The sequence below is a fragment of the Ictalurus furcatus genome, chromosome 13 (genome assembly GCF_023375685.1).
Source record: "Ictalurus furcatus strain D&B chromosome 13, Billie_1.0, whole genome shotgun sequence".
NCBI lineage: Eukaryota > Metazoa > Chordata > Actinopteri > Siluriformes > Ictaluridae > Ictalurus > Ictalurus furcatus.
The window spans coordinates 16,142,508-16,167,109 of record NC_071267.1 but is presented as its reverse complement, the minus strand read 5'-3'; the positions used below and the strand labels follow the sequence as shown (position 1 = coordinate 16,167,109).

The following is a 24,602-nucleotide window of genomic DNA, read 5'->3' as shown; positions in this document are numbered from 1 at the left end:
TGCAACAAGAAGAAATTTTATTTTGGCACCTGTCACACATAAAATAGAATTTTTTTTTACAGAGCTAGCAGAAATTTCACAGAAGACTGAATGATTTGTTCATCACATACAAACAAATGATTGTATGACATGCAACTGACATCATCACCCCATTTCCCCATCATGTGATACGATGCTAATGGTCCTTTATAACACTTTTAAGGCCTAGTGCTGGTCAACACGCTCCTGGAGGCCAGATCACAAACACATGGCATATTCTGATTAGAGTAGGCACCACCATTAAACTGAGGACACGAAACCACTCAAATTTACACAGTTCTCTTACTTAAAGACATGATATCGAATCTTAAACATGTCTGTTTAAATGGTGCGGCAATACACAGGCCTACAGAGACAAAAGTCTTGAATTTTTGGAAGGTATAATTAATTTTGCAGAGTGTTAGAACTAATTTGTAATGACCAATCTGTAAAATAATCTTACCTTTATACTAAGGCAGATTTAATGATTAGCATTTTTATGTTAATGGGTTTATGCGGCATCTGTTGTTAAATTACAGTTTAAGGACATATATCTATGTATATAATATTATAGGATTCAAATGTGCCCATGGGCAAATCTCATCCTTATGGATGTACAAGAGGAAAAGTGTAACACAACACTGACTTCACATTTAATCATTTGTAAGAAATATTATACCTGCTGTCTGACATTTGTCCTAATGGAAATATTTACAGAGATCTTTGTCAAATTCACCAAACATTAATTACCAATCAAAGAAATGCTTGTGTATCTAAGACAATGTCACTCAACTCCTTATTTACAGTAAATATGGAGCCAATTATAAGTAGTAATATTTTACAAAGCCCTTCGTATTCATGTTTCCCCCCTAATTTATGTAAATGCAAAAAAGTGCCATGTCACTGCAACAACTTTTAGCAAAATCTTGTGCCTTAATTTTTGATTTTGTATTCACAGATAATTTTTCTAATCTTAAAAGCAAAGGACACTCTATAAGACTAAGACATTACATGACCTACCATATAGCTTAAATCCAATCCTGTAGAAAACACAATATTGCCACCCACTGGATGAATAATGCACACTCTATACAGATAAACAGTAATATCATGGCATGTGACAAAGTAAAGAGATTCTACCCAAACTAAAAAAATGAACATTTTCCCAATTTCTTTACAATTAGCACATGAACACTTACAGGTTGAAGGCAATACTGAAACTGGGAAATTGTGTGACAAAATAAACAAACAAACTACATTTTCTGCCCTAACAGGTGAAGTGCCATTTGGAATGTCATCATTCTATCACAAACAAAAGCATAAATACCACATAAATAAAGTATGGCTATTCCCTATTAAAGTTAAAACACACTTTCTACTGTCTAAGAAAGTAATACATTACATGTATTTTATACTGAGTTGTTTCTGGGAGCTTTTAGGAATGAAATACAATGTGTCAATCCCAGATTATATGTTGTTTTCACTTCATTAACATTATTTGATCCTAGTGGATGTATAATGCTTGTTTCTGAACCACTTAAGATGGCATAATGGCTTTATCTAATGTCATTGTTTATAAAAACAACCTACACATTTAATGGTCAGTCAAGTAAACAAAAGAATGTCACAACACTGATTGTAATCTTAATGATTATTAAAGAATGAATGAATAATCATAAGCTATAAATTTACATCTTCGAATGGGTTAACAGTAATCATCAGCCAAAGGGTTAAGAAAGAGATTTGCTTTTGTCAGTACAGGACAGACATATCCACAGAAAGAAATAAACCAGCTCACAGTGAGCTGTGGTGCATTATCTATCATGCAGAGGAATTGGGGGCTGCACTGAATGGCTTTTGAATATAATATACACATTAACATGCACTGCAGCCTCCGGCCGGCACAACAACATAGAAATAAAGAACACCTATCCCTCAAATTTCACATCACATCACTCAATATGACCTTGGATTTCCAGAGTGTTAAACCTAAAGACTAAATGTTAAGGACCAAGATCTCTAAATGCTAAGGATCAATGCCAGGCAAGAAGAGATAAGACAGGATAGAACAGAATAGGATCCAGGGATATTGCAGAGTGCAGTATTGAGGAATACATGGTGCTCAACACTGTCTGGCTCTTCTTTCCCATGTCTAGAGTCTGGTGATCTTTGTCAGGTCGTAGTTCAGTGTTGGAGAGGAGCCCTGCTGTGTGTCACCTGCTCGATCCAGGGGAGATAGCGGCTGACCCGTGCATACACGCCTGGGTAGGACGGGTCACCGCAGCCCTGACCCCAGGAGATGACACCTGTGAGCACCCAGCGGCCCGACTCACCCTGACACACCAGAGGACCACCGCTGTCCCCCTGACAACTGTCAGCATGTTGATGTGGGTCAGGGGTCATGCTGCCAGCACAGAGCATGCTATGACTGGTGAAGCGCTCACCATATCGCTTCCTACACTGCCATGAGGGGAGGAGAGGAATCCAGGCCTGTAGCAGGGTATGAGGGCGATTAGTGTCTGAGAGAGAAAGAGAAGAAATACTGTTAAATTTGGACTTTGCAATGGTGAAAAGTGTTTCTAGTCCTAAAACAATCATATAATTTTAAAGATGCCATAGAAAAAACTTATTTATTCATTCATCTTCAACCTATTCTTGGAACACCAGGCACAAGGAAAAATACAACCTGAAAGAGACACCAGTCCTTCAATTTAGCATAGCCATTCCAGCATGTTTTAGGAGGTGGGAGGAAACCCACGGGAATGGCGAAAGGAGAATATGCAAGACTCCGCACAGACAGTAACTCAAGCTCAGGATCAAACCCTGGAGTTGTATGGTGGCAATGCTACCTGCTACACCACCATGCCGAAAAACTGACGTACAATATTGCTTTGCAATGTATCTTTACATTACATTTTTACGTTTACATTCATTTGGCTGATGCTTTTATCCAAAGCAACTTAAAATTGAGCCGTTGAGGGTTAATGGTCTTGCTCAAGGATTCGAAACAAATTAGATCCATTTGTAATTGTCATGATTAGTAAATCAGACATATGCCATGTTATCTCATATTCATTAAGTGATCAAGGTGCTAGTGCTGGGCTCTTGAGCAAGGCCCTTAACCCTCAACTGCTCAGTTGTATAAATGAGATAAATATAAGTCGCTCTGTATAAGGGGATCTGCCAAAATGGCATAAATGTAAATGTAAAAAGATTGGGGCCCAGCTCATCTGTTCCATTTTCCTTAAGAGAAAAATAACAAGGCATAAACAGTTTTTTAAAAAAAAGAGGAAAGGAAAGACTTACATTGTTTTTAAATGCAATTTGTCTCACACCCAGCCAGGAGTTTTTTTAAAAAAATGACAAACTGATTCTTTATACTGTATGGCGAAAGCAGTGTGAAGCATATCCCACCTGACATGCCCCAGCCAGTGATGACACATGAAGCAGGTCTCTTGCCCCACTTGCTGCCAGGTGCAGGCAGACAAGCTGCATTAGTGTGAGGGTTGAAGGACACACACTTCCCCTCAGCTCCCTTAAGCCGAATCAGAGCAACATCATGCTCCCAGCTCTCACTGCTGTACTTCTTGTGCACCTCCACATGATCCGGAATGAGCACACGCTCAAAGTCATCCTGCTCCTCGGTGTGATAGTCACCCAGCTTCACCACATACCGAGACGCATCAGAGCCAAACCTGGGAAAGAAAAGAAATGGAGAGACAGAGAGAGAGAAAGAGAGGGGGAATCTTAACCACATTTACACTTAACTTTATTTACAATCCAGTTTTGGTTGTCAAATGTGGTTTGTAGAGACAATTTACATTTACACTAACCATTTACTTTACACAGATTAAAATGAATCTCTTGAAGTGCTTTGAACAATTTAAACAATTTAAATCCACGTATAGGGTTATAGAGTAAGTAAAGTACTTTCATCAGTAATCTAGTATGACATCTGGCATTTGCATGTCATAAATAATTCCAGTGAAGTAAATTTAGTAGTATTTAATAGATTTCCTGTTTATTGGTTCATTATTGAAACATGATCGAAACATCATCATAAATTAGAATTTGTTTCATGTAAATTAGATGTATATGAGGGTAAACTGCACAGAAGTGGGTAGAGAAGTGAAAAAAAAACATGTACAAGTAAACTAATTACTCAAGTAACAGTATAAGTAATAATGTTAATAATTACTTGAGTAAGAGTAATAAAGTATGCAATGAGACGATTCAAGTAGAATGTTACTAGTTACTTTGTATCTGATTAAAATGAAGGGAAAATCCTGAATCTGGGACTACATGGAGAACCGAAAGTAACATCTCTCCTTAAAAGTCTGTCTGTTCTGTTTCTATGATAAAAACCCTGGGTTCAAGATGAAGCAACATATCCCAATCCTGTGATGGGTATAATAACACAGAACCTGTCATCTCTCTCTCTCTCTCTCTCTCTCTCACACACACACACACACACACACACAGTCCTGGAGGTGGCCGAAGAGGGGGAAGAAGAGGAGGCCGGACACATGCACACACACACACACACACCAAAAAACAAACATTTTCCCAACAGCTGTCTTACTTAATTTTCACAACATGTTAACGACACAAACTTGTCAGTATCTGCATTTAAACAAGACAACAGAGAACAAAAGTATAGACTATGGAACAGAACAGAAGAGAAAGTGTGTGTAGAGAGAGAGTGTGTGTTATTATGTGTGTGTGTGTGTGTGTGTGTGTGTGTGTGTGTGTGTGTGTGTGTCCTGCCTCCTCTTCTTCCACCTCTTTGGCCACTACCAGGACTGTATGTGTGTGTGTGTGTGTGTGTGTGTGTGTGTGTCCTGCCTCCTCTTCTTCCATCTCTCCGGCCAATTCCAGGACTGGGCCGCTAAAAAAGTGAACAGTTGTGGGTAGTGGGTTGCATCCACATGGCTGATTCATGAACTTGCTCAAGTCATAGCTCGTTTTGTTTTAAGGCAGTTTTATGAATTGGATACAGATTTGTGCATACTGTACAAAGTATATTTAAATCTGTTCTCGTTTCTACACAACTTCTACACACTTTGTGTCATATGCAGGATAGCTGAGACTTAAGCTAGCACAGCTTGTGTCCAGCAGGTGTCACTCTCACCGTTTGAAACAGTGCGCTGCAGTGAGAATCCAGCAGGAGTTGATGAGAGTGGCTCCACACAAGGGCTGTGATCCTCTTGACTGAGATCTGAGCCACAGTGATGCCTGCCATGGCCAGTCTCCCCTGACAGCATACCGACAAAACAACAAAGATGGGTTAATAAAATAAGCAGCATTGAAACCAAAATGAAAAATGAAGCCAGCAACAAAAACAATGCAAATGTGCTCAATCACTTGAGAGATTTGTTCCCGCCAACAATCCTCTTGCTGCGTCTTTCAGCCCCTCCCCTCATGCCGCAGGTATGGGTCCCCACTATAGCGATGTCTGCCTCTGGCTCTGGAACATATCCACACACCACACCTGCATCCTGGCCATGCTTACACACATGGCTGTCTAGCCGTTTAGCAGGACATTCTCCCAGGAAAGACTCTTTGCCTGTGCACCTCACGTTGGCCAAATGGATCTGGCCTTTCCCAGAGCCAAAGTAGCCCATTGGCCGAGCCTTAGACACTCCACTGCAACAGGAGAAAGCAAGACAGGCTGAATTCAGGAATGAAGTTATATGTATTGACAATTCCAGGCCTGAAACAGCACACTGTAGACATCCAAAACAGCCAAATATGTCTCCAATCAACATAAGCAGTTTTTATACTACTTTCATATGCACTCGTGATAATCTTATCAACGAAAAGCTGATCCTTACGTGAACTCAAGCTGTCTACAGACGACAGCAGCATTGACATCATTCCATCCGTGATCACAGACACTGCCCCACTCTCCATTCAAGAATATCTCCACTCTGCCCTCCTTCCTGCCGTCCCCACCTGCCAGCCGCACCAGAGGACCTGAGAGCACCATAACCCAATCAGGAGTCGCACTGAGGAAAATGGCTCTTATATCAACCAGTTTATTTTCTCCTTGTGAGCACAGTCCCCCCATAAGACTTCGTGGGATATGAAGTGAGATGCAGAGCAAAACAAAGTGCAATCATGAACTAGGGGGAAAAAAAGATTTGAATTAAGAAATTCTGAGAGTGCCTCCAGGCAGTTTCCTTCCAGATGCAGCCTGCATTTTCACACATATTTTGCAACTAAAATTTATGCCGATTGCTGTACAACAGTAAATCTGATGAAAACAGATTAAAGTGGGGATGCTTAGCTGAAATCTTAATGATGGGGAAAAAACAAATGTCCCAAAGATCTGATGAAGGAGTCAGGTTGAATGACTGTAAAAACTGCAAATGACAATGTTGTGACAGTGAAATGTCAGCCAGAAGGCTGTGATCCTGAAGGACTACAAATTGCTTTATTGAAATTCAAATAGAAATCTTTACTGACAGCAGAATGTGTGATACAGGAATGTATTTATTCTGCCCTTTGGGCTGCAGTCAACAAGTGACATTTAGATCCATACTGAATTTTAATGGTGGACAGAAAGGTGCAAATACTGATATCTATCAGCCAAACCTTTTCTCCCACCCCCTTCCACACACACACACACACACACAAACAAATGAAATGAATGCTTGGCTTACAGACTGTATGACTGATTTACTGTCAGTATCTGACCTGTTGTTTCTGGGGCAAGTGGAACGTCGTTAGTCTCTGCTCTATGACACCGTATGCCAACGTCCTCGCTGTGAGAGCAGTCATGTCGACCCCACACACTGTGTTTGCACTCCAACAGTGAGGACTCAGTTCCCTCACACTGCACATCATCCATCAGGATCATGCCTGTTCCCTCACCAAACGCCCCAGCAGGAGCCACCTCTGCACTTCCCCTGCACACACACACACACACACACACACACACACACACACACACACACACACACACACACACACACACACACACACACACACACACACACTTAGCTTTTACACTACTGAAAACTATTATATAACACTATTATATTAACAAAAGTGTTAAATATATTAACCAGGATTCATTGCACTCTCTGTGTCAAATAAACACTTTAGCTAAAAAAAATCAATTAGGAACAGTTAGTGTTTGCTCATTTTCCTAATGCTAACTGTCCCCTACTGGCTTTCATTAATTATTAACAATGAAAGCATAATTTATTTGACAGCAATCTTGCTAATATCTCAAAATGTTTTCTTTCTATAGTGAGAATTCATTCTATTAAAATAATTTGAATAATTAAAAAAATTATTTGCCAGAGCCATATCTCCCTGCACTTCTCGCCTGGTTTCCCACTTGTGCTAAGCAGGGCTGAGTCTGGCCAGTACCTGGATGGGAGACCTCCTGGGGAAAACTAAGGTTGCTGCTGGAAGTGGTATAAGAAGGCCAGTAGGGGGTGCTCTCCCTGTGGTCTGTGTGGGGCCTAATACCCCAGTATAGTGATGGGGACACCATACTGTGAAAACAGCACTGTCTTTTGGATGAGACGTTAAACCAAGGGCCTGACTCTCTGTGGTCATTAAAAATCCCAGGACACTTATAGTAAAAGAGTAGGGGTATACCCTAGTGTCCTGGCAAAATTCCCCCATTGGCCCTTCTCTATCATGGCCCCCTAATAATCCCCATTTCTGAACTGGCTACATCACTCTCTCCTCTCCACTAATAGCTGGTGTGTGGTGGGTGTTCTGGTGCACTATGGCTGCCGTCGCATCATCTAGGTGGATGCTACACACTAGTGGTGGTTGAGGAGACCCCCCATTCTATTAAAAAACTTTGAGTGTCTAGAAAAGCGCTATATAAATGTGACTGTAACTAACTAACTAATTTTTCTTAGATTTTGTAGATTCACCTGGTGTACTAATGAAAATACAGAATACTTTAGCAACAAAGGGCAATAGTATGTAACTTTATATATCATCCATGTGCTGGTGTAATACTTGCTTTTGACTAAGTTAAACCACATATGTAAATTTACATGTTTTGAGTTTGTTTTAGTACACTAGCCATATGAGTATTCATGTAATTATACTTGAAAGTACATTATAAGATCACGTGAAGATACAAAAAGCATCTCAAAGCCACACAGAGGCTACTAATCTAGAAGGGTGAGGGTGCTTTTTCCAACACACACAAGGCATCTTTTAAAACTTTTTGAGAATCATTTTCCGTGTTATAACTCCTGAACTGAAGATTTCCTAAGGATAGGCTGAACCCAACTGAGACATTTAAGAACTGAATTATCTTATCACCTGATAATCCCAGATATAACTAAACTCTGAGCATAGTGTATACTGGATTAAAACCTAAACTCAATAAATCATTTAATATGGATCTACTATTAAAAAGACTTGAATTTATGGTAATAGATTTTACTGTAAGTATACTTAACACGTTTCTCGAATTGCACCACTCTCCAATTTGTAGTACACTTGAATGAAGGGCTGTGACAGAATGTACTAAGTGTGTCTGTAACAGATTATTGCTCAAACCATCCATAGTAATAATGCGAGCATTCAAAAGTAGTACCTGAATCCCAGCTGTCTGCACACCACCTGTGCATGATGCTCAGTCCAGTTGTCATCACAGACTGTGCCCCAGTCTCCAGAGTGATACACCTCCAGACGGCCCTCCCACGGGTTGTCTCCATCTACCAGTCTCACCACTCCATCTGTAACACACACCAATCCAGCAGACGGTTCCACCTCCACTGCTGTTCTCTAGAGTGCCACATATGCATTGTGCCTAAGCAAATAAAAACCTACAATCTTCAATACTTATTCACTTTCACATGCCTTTTTTTTGTCCAAAGGCTGTTCATTTTGCAAAAAAAAAAAGTAATAATATGCATAAATGACAATTTTACCAGCAGTCATTATACCATTCCACTCTGTCTTCAAAGCTCTTTACATGAAAAAGGGTAACATTTTACTTCAAGGTGTAGTTAGAGCTACATGACATCTACAAAAGCACTTCATTTCTAAAAGTCTATTCCACTAGGCATTAAAAGAAAAAGAAAAAAAAAACATTTTATGTCAATTTGGCATAACACCTAGGTCAAGATTCTTCTTGACATACGTTTTCATGACACTTTTATGGGTTAATTTACATCAAAACATAATGATCACTAACTTCGTAGCTCAGTCTAGTTCTGGTTTGTCAATGATGTGGCAAAGCTTGCTAAGTGAGTAAACATTCAAAAGAAGCTCTACAGTATCTGTACAGTATAATACTGTTCCATAGTGAAGGTTTTGATCAACTGAGCAATGTTTATTTCTGCTTATACAATTGCTATGCCAGTGCCATCTAAAGAGAGCTATGTATATTTCATCTGGCCCTTTAGTAAAGTACATACAATATTTCTGCTTGAACAATTTTACACCTTTTGGAATAAGCCTTTATGAATGGTCTGGTAGGTTATATCCGTTGTCAGAAATGGCGTACGAAGGTGTTATATAATCCTATGAGCACATCCCTGAAGTTATTTATTTATTTATTTATTTATTTATTAAACCAGAAAATACATATTTAGGGAGAAACAAAGTTTTCAAACGCAAAATTGTCATTCAGGTCGCCAAAGAAATATAAAATGGCACAATAAAAGAACAAATGAATCTCTGTGGCACATTTTAAGAACCTTGTATTTTTAGTTTTCTAGCTGTTTGGAAAAGCTTTTTTTTTGTCTTTGAATTATATACAGGTATGGGTATGCAAACATTTTCTTGCAGCGCTCCATTCTGATTTGAAATCATGTTAATTTGAGTTGACCTTTTTATAAATATAAAATACTCATAAATGGCCAAAACATTTGAAGCTGTGCTTGTCATTGTTAAAGGAACTTTAGTGTGGTCTAAATGATCTTATTATTGAAAATGTAATTATTTATTGTCATTTTATATTGCATATTTATTTAATGTTTACTGATTTTATAGACTCCAAATAAAAGATTTGTCAGGTTTTGTGAATTTCCTTCACAAAAAAAATTATAATTAAAAATGTATGAACGTGAACACATTAGAGATAAAGAGTGGTTGACAAAGTTTGCAAATCAACAGATGAGCTACAGTCAGTAACTGTATACCTACAAAGTCAACACATGAACCTAATAACAACTATTATATTCAATATACATGACTGTAAAAGACAGTGTAGCTGAGTTAAACAATGAATAAGAGAACGCGTGTGTCTGTGCCAGTGTGTGTGTGTGTGTGTGTGTGTGTGTGTGTGCATTCTAACCGGTATAAGGGTTGCATGACACTCCAGCATCCTCCATGTGGTCACAGTTGTGTTGTTCCCAGCCACTGTGAGGGCACTCATCCAGTGAGAGCTCATTCCCTGTGCACTGCACAGCATCCAGCTGGATCGGTCCTCTGCCCTGTCCAAAATGAGCCCATGACCAGGCCTTCGGAATGCCCCTGAGAAATAAACCCCACACATAAATATAAATAGATGTTATCCAGGGTTAACATTCTTAATATTAAAACAAAATTGGTATTTTGGTATAAAGCATACATTCTAAACAATATGCTGTTTAAGGTGCCATCAACTAACAAAGTTTAGAGCACTAATTTGACTCTGTGCCATCTAAAAGCACTGTATTCTTACTACTACTACAACAAAACCAAGGCTCTATAACATTAAAAATACCACAGCATGATATCAATTATTCAGTCGCATGGTACTTTCTTAGATGTTCAAACACACACACACACACACACACACACACACACACACACTGAAAAAAGGGAGCACTTGCAGGGAAAAATTCTGAGTTCTGAGTGTTGTGAAGGTCATAAGCAGTGCTTCATTGGAGGATTTTTAAGACTCTTTCCAAAAAAGCAGTTAAAGGTCCACAGACTGTTGTTGTTCTCACAGGACCCGAAACATAATGGGTAATGTACTGCATCTAATGTGAGCACCTGAACTCACCCGAGTCCAAGCTGTCTGCAAACAACCTCAGCATCCATGTCGTCCCACTGGTCGTCACATATGGTTCCCCAGAGGCCATTGTGATAAATCTCCACCCTCCCCTCAAAGTCCTCCTCCCCTCCCACCAATCTGAGAGGGGGGCCAGTACCTGATTTAAAAAGTAAAATGTGCTAACATCAGTGCTCAATAACATGGTGATAAAAGATTCAAGCATTTATAGTCTGATTTCTGAAAATGGTCAATACATAAAAGCTTGCAGGTAATTTTAATGGCCTGTCTGTTAAATCAGTGATAAGGTCTTATTTTCACTTCTGTGCCTAACAAGCATGTTTCACTAACAAGCACAGGAGGTGATAATCAAGTATATCTGTCTCTATATCCTCACAGCAGGTAGCCAGGTATTCATAAGCCAGTGCTTGGCAATCTTTACATTGTCTATCATCTGTCTGTCTGTCATCTGTCTGTCTGTCTGTCTATCTATCTATCTATCTATCTATCTATCTATCTATCTAACACTCTTAGTACATCATCTAGTATTTCTTGTGTCTCATTCTCTTTTCATATCATCCCTTTATTTTTCCTTTAACATCTCTATTATTTCACTACAGTATAACTAAAACAACTCAAAGACATCCTATAATGATGTTATTTAAGCACAAAGTACACCGTCTTATTTGAAGGAAACCTAAACCGCATGAAAGACAATGGCAGATTCTTATTAATCCTCTCCTCCACCTACTTCTTGTCCTTCATTCCATGTTTCTCCCTCCTTCTACCCAGATGCACACACTTTTTGCACTCACTCAAAACAAAGCTCTTCTTGTAAGTATTTGTGTGTAGGAGGCTGCTTTGTGCCTGTCACTCAAAAGGTCACAGCATCAAGAATCTCACTGAAAACCTCCTGACCTTCAGGTGGGGCACACAACACCCCGGCTTCATTGCCATGGTTACAGTCGTTGGTTACAAACTTCCTGCTCCGGCACTCCAGGAGAGAGCTTTCGTTGCCACGGCAGCCAAGGCGCGTGTAGTGGAAGAGGCCAGAACCAGGACCAAAGTAGGAGTGCTGAAGCGCAGTGCCAATCTCACTGAAGGTATAAGGACATGATGCATACATGTCTTTGCAAAGGGACATCAAAAATATACACTAAATACATATGCATTTATTCATACTTCCCATGTATATTGACAGCAAGGGAATGGCAGTGAAGAAATGCAAAGAGAATCTGAAATATCAACAATACCATCTCATAAACACTGATAGTAAAACTAATCACAGATTATATTCATTTGGCCATCATACCCCAGACCAAGCTGCCTGCAGACCACACTGGCATCTCGGTCAGTCCAGTGAGTGTCACACACAGATCCCCACTGGCCATTCAAGTACACCTCGAGACGACCACTCTTAGAAGAGGAGCCCCCAACCAGCCTGACTGCACCTAAACATACAGAGAGAGAGAGAGAGAGAGAGAGAGAGAGAGAGAGAGAGAGAGATCGAGTGAGTGAGAGGGAGCATGAGAGAGAGTATTCAAACATTTATGTGTCTGACAATAAATAAAAATGACTCATGCACTGCTTTGCAAATTGTCCTATAACACGGTCACTCCATTAGCACCCTTGACTAACTTATCAAACAGCACTTCTTAAAAGGTCATAGATTTGCTTATTTGCCAAAAATAGTACATCTCTCAAGAGCAGTTCAGTTTGCATTGTTTCGCATTATGAAGCCTTTCTATTCTGATAAGTTCTTGTGAAGAGCAGATGTAGACTTATTTAATATTTTAGTTGATAAGGTGAAATATGTACTGGAGGTAGGCTAGTGCAATATAAGCCTACAGTGAAATGTCTTTGCAAATAATCTTAATGGAAATGATTATTGTGGAAATGATTAAATTAAATGATTATAATGGTATGTTCTCTCCTGAGCTCGTCAGAACTCAGACATGTTCAAACACTTTGAGCAGGAGCAGATCAACAGAAAATGTCAGCCATGTGATGTTAGACAACTGATTTGTAAAAGGATTATATAAAAAAATGTACTGGTATGTTTTTTACTATTTACTCTGTATTGTCATCTAAAATCCACCATCTACAACTGGTGGCGCGGCTGGTAAGCAGTTCCCCACTGTGTCAAACCTGCAACGGTGGAAATGCTTTATTGGGCTATCGGTTCTGGACGATTAAATTGTTAATCGTTATGTTTTTTAATGGTAAATTGCAAGTAGGTAAATTCAATATCACACAAGTCTGCAGGTTTCATTTCAGTCATTTTATTACTGTGGTATTTAGGCTGTGAGACACTGTATTGTTGGCTGCAGGTAAACTGCTAGAAAGCAATAAACAATAAATGTTAGTTGAACTTGTTCTTAAACACTGAAATGTAAACATTCAAAATATATTATAATAATATATACATAAACTGTATTACTCATAGATGTTTAACAATATATGTAAGAGGTTAAATCTTTGTGGGGAAAGTTACATACAGACCATGCACACAGACAGGTTTTGAAAAGGAAAAATATGATTGAACTGAAAAAAGCAACAACAAAAACACCCTGGATGAGGCTTACTTATAATTTTAATTAATATAATTTATTGTCAATGGAGAGATTTTTGCTTTCAATGGAGAGATATTTGCTTTATTTTTGTTAAATATTGTAATTTATGTTTGTACAGTGCCTATGTTTTACTGTTTCTATTTCTACGTTAGGGAGTAGTGATATTTCTGGGAAGTGCTGGTAGATGAAGGGCATATGGAAATGAACATCACTGTATCATTATGATAGAATGGTGATGGTGATGGAGTAGGACAGTCTATCTTACCCTGGTGGCAGTCACAGTAAGCCCAGCCAATGGCACCGGAGCTCTGTCTGAAAAAGCACCAGGGGTTGGATTCACGGTCAGGGTTTCTGCAGTAATTGTGCTCTCCCAGGCCACGGCCAGGGTACTGCTGCACATAATCAGGAAACTCTGTCCACTTCAGGCATGGTGACCCTGAATCCGTCTGAGATACTGTGCCATTGTAGTAGCCCAACTCAGTAAAACCTTCCGAACAGGAGAGAGGGACTGCAAAATAAAGGAGAAAACCAGAGGTTGGTTGTATACTGTAATTCTTGCATGTGAACTAACTAAAGAGACACATACAAGATATTTCTGGAATCCTTTAACCTTAAGGCAAATATGAAATTTAAAGGTTGTGTTTATATGAGACGCAGCTGCATGGTGGCAGCGGGTAGCATCAATGTCACGATCTTGAGCTCAGGTTACTGTCTGTCCAGAATTTCTCATGTTCTCCCTGTATTCACATGTGTTTCCCCTGGATTCTCAGTTTTTTCTCACTTTCCAAAAACATGCATGTATGTGAACTGGCTAGTCTAAATTGCACCAAGGTGCAAATATTTGTGTGTATTAGTGCCCTGCAATGAATTGGTATCTCAGATATATTCCCTCCTTGCGCCTACAGGATAGGATCCAGATGCACCATGACCCTGACCAGGATAAAGTGGTTACTGAAGATGAATGAATGAATAAATATGTGATATAGGATGCAGGGTGTCTGAAAAGCCTATGGGAACATGTTGACGAAATATGTCGATATAAATATATTGAGCAAAATCTGCAAAAAACATGGTACAGCAGCTGAAAACGCATAGAGCATATGTAGAGCATATGTTGTAAATAATAAATACACAGTTAACTATATATAGTTTTACTCTTAATGGTTCCTGAGTTTTTGGACACCTTGCATATTAATTACGCAAATTAATTAATATATGAGACTAGTTCTTATTCACCATCCTTTAAGTCGGGAATAATCTCAGCAATAAGAAGAGGAAGAGAGGCTTTTTGTGTAAAGTTGCACAAGTCCAAGTCTAGCAGGTTTCATGGCCAACAGCATATTGGAAGAGATGCATGCACTACAGCACTGCTGTGTTTATCTCCCATGAACACTTGCCTTGGCTCTCATGTCTTCTCAAAACCCATTCTGCATTCTGATTTTTCAGCCCCAAACTTGGAGAGGGAAGAGAGGACAAGAGAGTGGGCCGGCAACAACTGGGCCGTTCTCCTGCCCTGCTCACAGCAAAGAAGAGCAGGATTACAGAAGGATCTGGTCCAGAATGTTCCAGAAATCGGCCCATTTTCAAATCATCAAGATGGTGGAAGAGTGTTCCGACTAACCTTAACAGGTACATAGAATGTTTTTCCTGTTAAGTAGGTCACTGGGCAATGAAGAATCAGGTTAGTTCATTTAAAATGAGGAACTTTAGGTAAATGGACTCACTGAGAATATATGACTTTGAGGTTATTTAACTGAATTGTATTACTTGACCACTGTGTGTTTGTATGTCTGACTGTTTCAATATATGATCTATACACTACAGCACACATGGTAAAAATAACAGGGAGTGAACATTCACATGCTGTGTGGAATGGAAACCCCTCCTGAAGACACTTCCTTGTACCATATGGGCTGTGAAATTTCAGTCACTGCAGAGCTTCTTTCCTCCAACAAACTGTTCAGATCATTCAACAGTCATTCTGATCCTTCAACAGTCAAAACCCCTGAATTTCTCCACAGGTAGGCTGAAAATACATTTTCCTAGCATATCATTATCAAAGCCTATCACTGCATCAAACTAGCCACCTAATGGTGATTTGACAAGAAGAAAATAATTATGCTAAAAGTCAAATACACAAGATTGTGAATTCAAGTTATATGTTACCACAACCACAATAGTGATGTCATTTGAGGGCATTTTAGGCCAGCTGAAGTCAAACATCACTAAGAATCATCTCTCATGTGTCTCAGGTTCAAAGTGATAAGAGGATTTAATTAGATAGACGTCAAAGAGCAGCTAGCAGCTTACGAGCGAGTAAAATGATTTGATGGTGGATATGTTTAATGTATGATATTGAAGCACAGTGTTGCAGTAATAAATAATTTTAGCATAACAAAATGCATGCTGACAGCTTATTATTTCTTAAATCTCATGTATATCGCCAGACTGCAGGACTCAAAAGTCTCTGAAACTCAAGTATTTGCTCTTGCAGCGTTTCCTTCTGTCTGGAATCAAGGTCGACCGGTGTGGTGTCAGCATAAGTCTCAGAAATGCCATAGAAGGTTCTGAGGTTTTTGGCATCTTTCATAAATTGTGTCATCGTTTGAAGGAGAGAAAGAAAATACAGTCAAGGTTGGAGAGAATTCAATCTGCTGGACTCGTTAATCTCCCACTAATCGTATGATTCGTTCAATAGTCAAATCCAGAACACCATGACTCAGCAAATTCTTCATTCATACATCTTGCTACTTCAGTATACTGTAGATATTAAAGGTGCTCCAGCATTATCTCCCAAAATTCATCACTGACACAGAAACACTTTGTTAATCACAGGTTGGAGTGACAAGTCAGCCTATGCTTTGTCACATCCTGAGCCAGGCTGGATGCATCACAAAGAGGTGGGTGATGTATGTAAGAGAGAGAGAGAGAGAGAGAGAGAGAGAGAGAGAGAGAGAGAGAGAGAGAGAGAGAGAGAGAGAGAGTTTGTGTGTAACAGAAAGGAGATGAATGGTCCCCCATTCAAGCTTAAAAATGGACCAACTGCAATTAAGGCATAGCTGATTTAGAGATATTAAGGCAGAATGACTAAGAGCTCTTTCAAAATGAGTTGTGCTAACTTCAGCGTCACCCCAGGGGAAATCATTCATTGTGTATTTCAACTTAATTGAGTACATAAAGATGTGTGGAGGGGGATTGCAATAAACCTGCAGATAAAGTGGCTGTAAGAAAACAAACAAAAAAAAAATCTGTCTTCTCACAGACCCAGGAAGTTCAACTTTCATTGCAAATGGATTTAAATAGTTTGTCAAATCTGCTTAGAACTTAACAAGAACACATCATCTTAACACATATATTACTATAACATGAACTAGAGAAGGTAAAAATAAATTAAGAAGAAAATAGGATAAAACTTTCAGTTGAATTTGGGGAAATCACTTGAAGTTTTTTGGTTTTGGTTGATTTGATCATATCAAACATATGAAAGTCTGTACATTTTGACAATAAACCTGATTTGCAATGGGGGTTGAATTATTTTGATTGCAACTGTTACTATATTTGTAACCCAGTTAACCATCATAAAAAATAAATAAATAAAAGAACATATTTCTTCTCAGCTACATGTCAGTGTGATGCTGTAATCTATATAATAAAACTAATAGATGACATGTATATGAGGTGGAATCTATAGTGTTGAAAATTCTTTATTTTTCTAATACTAAGAACTGTCTACTATTTAGGTAAAGGCCAACATAACATAAACAGCATATTCCTACACAGTGTGATTATGATATGCCTTGAAATATATTAAAGCCATCTGGTGAACCTGGAACTGTCACAGTGAATGGCTGGACCATGTTTTCTTTTTCATTCTGCTGGATTTTGTGATATCAGTACTGAAATGAGAAATTTTACAGTACTGATTAATGTATTTGCAGCCAAAATGTAATAAATACAAATAAAATACTAATTTTGTAGCAAACTATAATTATGTTGTAAAATTCTATACTCGTCTGTTTAATTTGCCCATGTACTATCAGTTTCTACCAAGCGCTTGAACACAAAAGATTCGAACACACAAGATCACTCATATCTCAGACCTGCACACTGTTCATTAATCCCTATCATTACTGTGGTGACATTCTTATTCACTTGATATTACTTTTTTACCAGAGTAAACAGAAATATGCACATAGATTGGATATGGGGTCTGAGACAGAATATCAAAGCTGTCAGAAGCCAAGGCTGCCAAAGAAACATCAAGGGGGAGGGGACTGTAGCATTTAAGGCAGCCTTCCTGCTTTTCTTTCTGGTCAAATATTAAAATAGTCAGAGACATGCAATCCAATCTGAGCTCAAAAGCCTATTTAGTTTCCACACAATAAAAATTCAATTAGAACAGAATCAGTTCAATGGGGAAAAAATATCAAAGTGACATTATTTCAGTTGTCTCTTTATGCATTTTTGTCGAAAAGATGGTGATGTATAAAATGCATTGCACAGTCACACTGGGGGGAAGGAAAGAAGGAAGCAGAAGCAAGAGCTCTTGATTGGTGCTCTGTGGGTGATTATTCATGCTCCTCTCCTGCGCTACTGGGTGAGCATGAGCAGAACGAATGGCAGCAGAAATCATATAATTCACACAAAGCATCCGTACAGAGTCCTGGGACACATTACTTTTCAGTGCTGTGCACTGGGAATTCTTATCCCCTTTCCCCCCAATAATCCATTTTCCCCTCCACAATAAGTTCTTGATACAGTTCATGTACACATCTGCACACATGACAACTGGGTGTGCAAGCTATAATTGAGACAGGTACATTTATTTTTCTGTGTTCCTTTTTTGCAAAGCCTCAATGTCATTTTATATGTAAAACTATGCAGCATATGCAGCATTCACACCGGGATGTTTTTCGAAGCGCGAAAACGGTCAGTTTTTTGTCACGTTTTTTTGTGTTCACACCCACGCATTATATCATCTGTTCCTATTTTCAACGACACAACAAACCAGGCAGACTCTTTTTTTAAAGTTTTTATAATCTTTCAAAGCTGTGTTGTAAAGTACAGGATAGCTCGATTTTTTTTTTTTACTAAAAAGGTCACACAGTGACGTCACACTCTATCAGTCACACGTCTTCGCGTGATACGATTACGCATGTCAGAGTTCGTAGCGGCGTAGTACAAAAGTTCTACGCATGAGCTTGCGTTTCCGGTCTGCTGTTTTAGGATGTGTTTGAATGGAAGTCAATGGAGTGCTAAAGCCTAGTGTGACCGCGGCGGCATTAAACGCGGGCGATGCGCTGAATGAAAGTGCAGATTCATTCCCTGACAGTAGAGAAATACTCCGATACACAATATGGTGCTGTACAACTTTATGTTTCTGACACCCGTTTATCACTGAGAAGAAGAAGAGAGCCAGTATTTACGTCTTTAAGCCTTTCACACACTTTGTGAGAACTAACTAAAGCACGTATGCACTTTTGTGAAATGTAAGGTATTTGGTGATTTGGCCAATGCAACAAATACTTATTTAAACTAAATCCTTAAAGTACTAGTAATAGCATTCACATACTTATGGGAAGACCCAGATTTTTTATTATTTTTTCTATCGTTTTTTTTTTTTTTTTTGCAGGGGTGGGTATAAGGCAACTATTGTTGTGCCCAAAAATATTAATGTTCCTGCACATTGATGAAGTGTTGGATATGAATAGTCTTTTTTTGTGGTCAATATGATAATACAGGGATGCAATAATGGGACACATAGCTATTTGAATAAGAGGTCAAGAATACTTGTATACTTACATATATATGCCAGGTGCAAAATAAATACAATGGATTATCAATCAGCGGATTATCATTTACATATATGCAGGGAAGAGACAAAGAAACAAACAATGCTATTTAGTGTAGAAAACAACACTGAAAGAATTAAATGGATCACATCCGTAATAAATACACTTATATGTCTTTATATATATATATATATATATACAATTATCATATATATATATATATATATATATATATATATATATATATATATATATATAAATATATATATATATATATATATATATATATATATATATATTTCAAAGGATACCTTGTTTATGTTTGTAGGCGGGATTTATTAGCAATAAAATTTTACGCTTTGACGCCACACGTTTTACACATGGGTGTGAACACTCTCATTGACAGCCGTTGGGGTGTTAAACAGACCGTTTTTCACGCAGTGAAAAATGTCCCAGTGTAAATGGGCCTAAAAGGTTGTGTCACTAAGACTAGAGGTCTCCGGAACTGGGATCCCACAGGTCCAGTCGTTGGAGCAGGGGGTCAGATATTAAGCTTGTGGGACAAAGAAAGGCCATGTTGGCTAGCATTGGAGAATATTGGGTGCTTGTGAGGTGCTGCATGTTGCATTCACTGCATTCATTCATCGTCAGTATCTGTTTCAACATGGTCATAGTCGTGATGGATTAAATTACTAAATTGTTTCTATTTTGAGGTGAATAAGCAAGATTCAGAATTCCTTAGTTAGTGTACAGGAGTTTGATTAAAAATCAGTCCTGCACACACCTCTGAGACTAAAGAAATAACTTCCACTATGACACTCTGGCCATGCAAATGCGATTACAAAGAAAAAAAATACTACCTAACGCGGGCCCACTTACATCTGATGCTTGAGGTCTCACCAAAAGCTATCGAAAGAATCTTTTTATTGGAAAAGAGATGACTGTCAAAGCACAAATAGCTCAATCGGAGTCCTATCTACTAAAGACCCCATGCAGCCCTCTGATTGGCTGAGCCTGTCTGTGCTGTTTATCAGTCCTGATGCAATTGCCTCAAAGCACTGAGTCATTACCATTATGGGATTGATGCTGGGTAATTTAATGCTGTTGGGGTGTACAAGAGAACAAAAGAGGAAAAAGCCTGATAAGAATCAGTATGAGATCAAAAACCATCATGGGGCAGCTGCCTTCATCAACCTGCCAGACGTCTTATTACTAGCAAGCTGAATCATAGCAAGAATGTGCCATATTTAAAAGCCCTGGGGACAGTTAATTAATGAATTATGCACAGCCTTATTTGATATTTTATCCCCAATTCTTATGTGCATCATGTAGTTCTATTATCCATTTTCAATGCTTTGTAAAATTGTCAAGTGTCATAACACTTACCTGTATTCTGAACTGCATTCAGGTAGCTATCATCACCAATCACCTGCAAAAAGGATATGCAAAATGTTCAGATGCAGAAGCTGACAAAATTATGAAGAGATGTTCAGCCTGAGCTGGTGCTTGTTTTTCAAGAAAAACAGAGTTTTACGGTATCTTCTTAAACGTGACACACATTTAAACAGCAGTGCGTTCTGTCTCTACCCACGCTCTCTCACACAGCTCAGCAGCAGCAGCCATGAGAGGCTTTATGGCAGAACTACAGACAGGATAATAGATGATATCTGCTAAATATTTAATGTTGTTTAAATATTTAAATATTTAAACATTTTATATCTGCTTTTTCTTGTACTGTGCTGTAATTGTCATATAACAGCCAGAATAATTTCTGTGTCTAATCTCGTTGTATTTTCCTTAAATTAAATAAACATACTTATGACGTACTGAGCTACCTATATGATGACTGTGTCAAATATATGTTTCACTATCCTGTTCCTGTCTCTGGAGGTTACGAGTGTTTCAATGTAGGCTGTAGTTTGTAGCACAGTACACAATCCGTTTTGTGTCTGAACTCCATCATCAAATTTAACCATCACATTCAATTTTCAGTAACCCTCTTTACACCCGCGATGAATTAGATAACAAATGGGTGACACTGACGCATTTGTCCATAAATAAAATTGACAGAGTGCTCTAAAAAGTTTCGGCATACACATCATTTATGTGATATTCAAGTTAAAATACCCCCAAAATATAATAATGATGTAGGCTCAAATTGCACATGAGATTTGAAATCTCACCATAGAAGTAGTTGAAGAGCTTAGCTGTCAAGTTCTAGACATCCACACAGCCCTGACCTCACACTTTAGGATTAGCAGGATTAGCTTCATTAGTTTCCTTCAACAGTGACACTGAGCTCATATGCTGGCTACATGACTTCTACAAAACCAGCATGATATTTCAAGCAGGAAATTGAAGGAATGATGGCACATATACATAGTTCTTATGATTTTCTTTCCTGAGTTTTGATATTTGTGATATTGGTTTTGTGGAAATTTTTAAAAAATACTTTTATCTGAAAAATTTGTGCCAGACAACTCAATAATTTTTAGTGTTACAGATGGAACATAAAAGTTATCACGGGTTGTAATATCTGTGCAGGATATTTTCACTGAATTTGAATGGCAGTGGAACATAAGAAAGCTAATACAAAAGCAATTAAAGGCTTAGTTTCAGTCATGGTCTCCAATCTGACCTTGGTCAAAGACATGGTGTTCGTAAATTATTTCTTGAAATTTCCTTGAGCGGCACTTTACAAGGTCGCTCTTCAATGTCTAATTTTTTGCTGGACAATAATGTGGCTTATCTGAGGCCTCGTTTATAACTGAAGCAAAGGCATAGACATACACTACATTTAAGAGGTCCACTACAGCGCATTAGATATTCTGTTTTTTTACAAGCAACTGCATTAATATAAAGAGAATCAAAGGCTTCTTCATAATTTAATGTATTTATTCTCTCCACTCCGTAGTAATTTACCCAACATGCAGTTTCACGTTAGATTGCATGTCTGTAGAGCAAAACACGAGAATGACTTGATTAAATTACAAGTGCTGAAGTACTCTAGGGACTGAGCAAGGTACCACCAAGCTAATTGTGTTACATACAGATACAAGACTCAGTTATGAGCTGTGATATTTGCGCTCATATCAACACACTGCGGTCAGTTAAATCCATAATTGCATCTGTCAATCTTCCACTCAAGCAGCAGCTGAGACCAGGCGATGCCAACTGTGGTACATCCTGACAGCAAAGGAAACACAGCTAAGGAGAAACCTTCTTATTAAAACAGTGTCTCAGGCTGCTCCTGATGTGGCAATTTACACCACAGTAACTCTGATTTTATTGTCACCCAAAGCATGCGGTGTGGTAAGAGTTTACCTTCTACAGCATCCTTTAGTGTTATACTTATATAGATATATTTAGTATATAATCAAAGAATATAAACAATAGACCAATGAGAAAACGTTAGAAAATTAAGAATGAAAATTCTGAAAATGGCAGAAAGCACAAAGCCTTTAAAATGAAATGAAACATGTCACTGCTGTAGTATTATTGCTTTCTGTTCTGATCAAATAAATGACAAAACTCTTAATACTGACAGTAATAGATAGTAAAGATGCATAATTAAGACTATCCTCTGAATTGCAACATCTCTGGGGTCCCCAGATTCATTTGTTAGTAGTGTAGAATCACCACAATGTTGAGAAAATACTACACAGAAGGTATATTACTTATTAATATCTCTTCGCCACAACAGATGTTTGGATACAGATGCCTTGTCGTCTAGGAACTGAAGTGAACTACATATTATACAGAGATTTCATTTGTTGATTGAGATTTTACCTCGGTGATATGTAGTGCATGAATATGCAGAAATGTATTTGCGATTATGGACATTTCCTGTACATTTTAGCCTCTACCTACAATCAATTAGGTAACAAATATATGCATGCTCTAGAATTCTTGTGATTAAAATCCAGTATAGTAGCCTATACAGTCTATTTTGTCTCTTCTGTCTGTCTTTCTGTCAATAGCAGCATAATATACCTGAGCACACCCATTAAAAACATTAGCCTCCATATGAATGTGGGTCATCTTTGCAAGGGTTTCATAGCCTGCAGTGTCATATAGAAAATTCCTATTAAGCTAATTGAGATTGAAACAAAAACTAATGTATTTAAGCAGTCAAACCTCAGGCTATTACATGATATTTTTGCATGAGGACATGCATTAAATATAGGACAATACAGGACAACTAAATCTCTGCACTCTATAGTCATTTAGCCAACGTAATTCTGATGACCAGAAATAATATGTAGGGAACACTGATGCTGGTGCACATGCTGTCTAAACAACCCCGAGTCATATAATCGACTTTTCCTATCTCCAAAGCGCTTGTTCCTGTTCTAGGGGGTGGCGGCGACGCCTGAATCCATTCCGGTGCTTTATTGAACAATGAGAGCAGGATACAGTAACAAGCTGCAGTGTGATGAATGAAAGATCCACTTTTCGTTCCAAGTGCAGCCACAATGCGTCAAGAGAGATGAAAAAGCGGTCAGTGTCTGAATTATAGGTTGTGTAAATGCCGTTTTCTGTTCATCCTACGGAGCAGGAGATGCTGTAGGTGTAGTCTTACCTCAGCCAGCGCGGCCAGCCAGCAGCAGCAGGCGCTGATCAGGGCGACGGTCCCCCACGGGCGCGACTCCATCCCTATCTCTGACCGCCAAGCGCAGGCATGGTCCAGCTCTCCAGCACACTTCTGCAGTGAAAGCTCGGTTTACCTCCGAGCCAGCGTGGATCTGATCAAGCTTCTGCGTCTAACGTTATGAGAGGCTCGGCTCGTGGGCGCGGCTTAGAGCCGTTAATTTTCCAGGGGGGAGAGAGGGACTCCTGGATCCCTCCTTTCTCATCCACACACACACACACACCCTCTGTGCTCCTTCTCACCCCCCTCCTGCAGCAGGTTAATGCCTGATGGCTGATCGCTGATGTGTAGTGTCACGCGTAATGTACACACACACACACACACACACACCGCTCAGAATGTCCAGATTACGCACAGCGCGCTGTGTGCGTGACCGCCCGCAGCAGCCAGAAAAAAATCTGGGTGAGGCTGCCTCCCTCGTGCTTTCGTTTTTAATTAGATAAATAAATACATAAATAAATTAATGTTTTTAAAAATACGATAACATCTCCATGATCACGACTAAAACAGCCCATAAATGTATAAAGATTGTTCAATATTTGTAGTCAGTTTAAGTGCTATTGGTATACCAGTGTCACTGTTAGGCAATGAACACGATTAAT

At 38.8% G+C, this 24,602-nt stretch overlaps 1 protein-coding gene across 1 annotated transcript; it reads right to left on the bottom strand.

Moving 5' to 3' along the window:
- Positions 1-24,217, bottom strand: si:ch73-127m5.1 (neurotrypsin). The gene is made up of 14 exons (XM_053639155.1): positions 23,932-24,217; positions 20,736-20,778; positions 13,823-14,065; positions 12,297-12,435; positions 11,903-12,081; positions 10,997-11,144; positions 10,304-10,482; positions 8,597-8,738; positions 6,718-6,929; positions 5,853-5,994; positions 5,383-5,664; positions 5,150-5,272; positions 3,433-3,713; positions 1-2,537 (listed from the first exon to the last, which is right to left on the bottom strand). Exons 1-14 carry the CDS (start codon positions 24,001-24,003, stop codon positions 2,203-2,205), a joined length of 2,520 nt encoding a protein of 839 aa, XP_053495130.1. The 5' UTR covers positions 24,004-24,217; the 3' UTR covers positions 1-2,202.
- Positions 24,218-24,602: the final 385 nt, after the last annotated feature.

Bases quoted from the DNA above. Each gene is read 5' to 3' on its own strand.
- si:ch73-127m5.1 (XM_053639155.1), bottom strand. From the start codon at position 24,003: ATGGAGTCGCGCCCGTGGGGGACCGTCGCCCTGATCAGCGCCTGCTGC. The intron at 12,436-13,822 runs GTAAGATAGACT...CTGTATGTTTAG, and splicing joins TTACTGTGACTGCCACCAGG to GTGCAGTCAGGCTGGTTGGG. The intron at 5,665-5,852 runs GTAAGGATCAGC...CTCCTGTTGCAG, and splicing joins TGTAGACAGCTTGAGTTCAC to TGGAGTGTCTAAGGCTCGGC.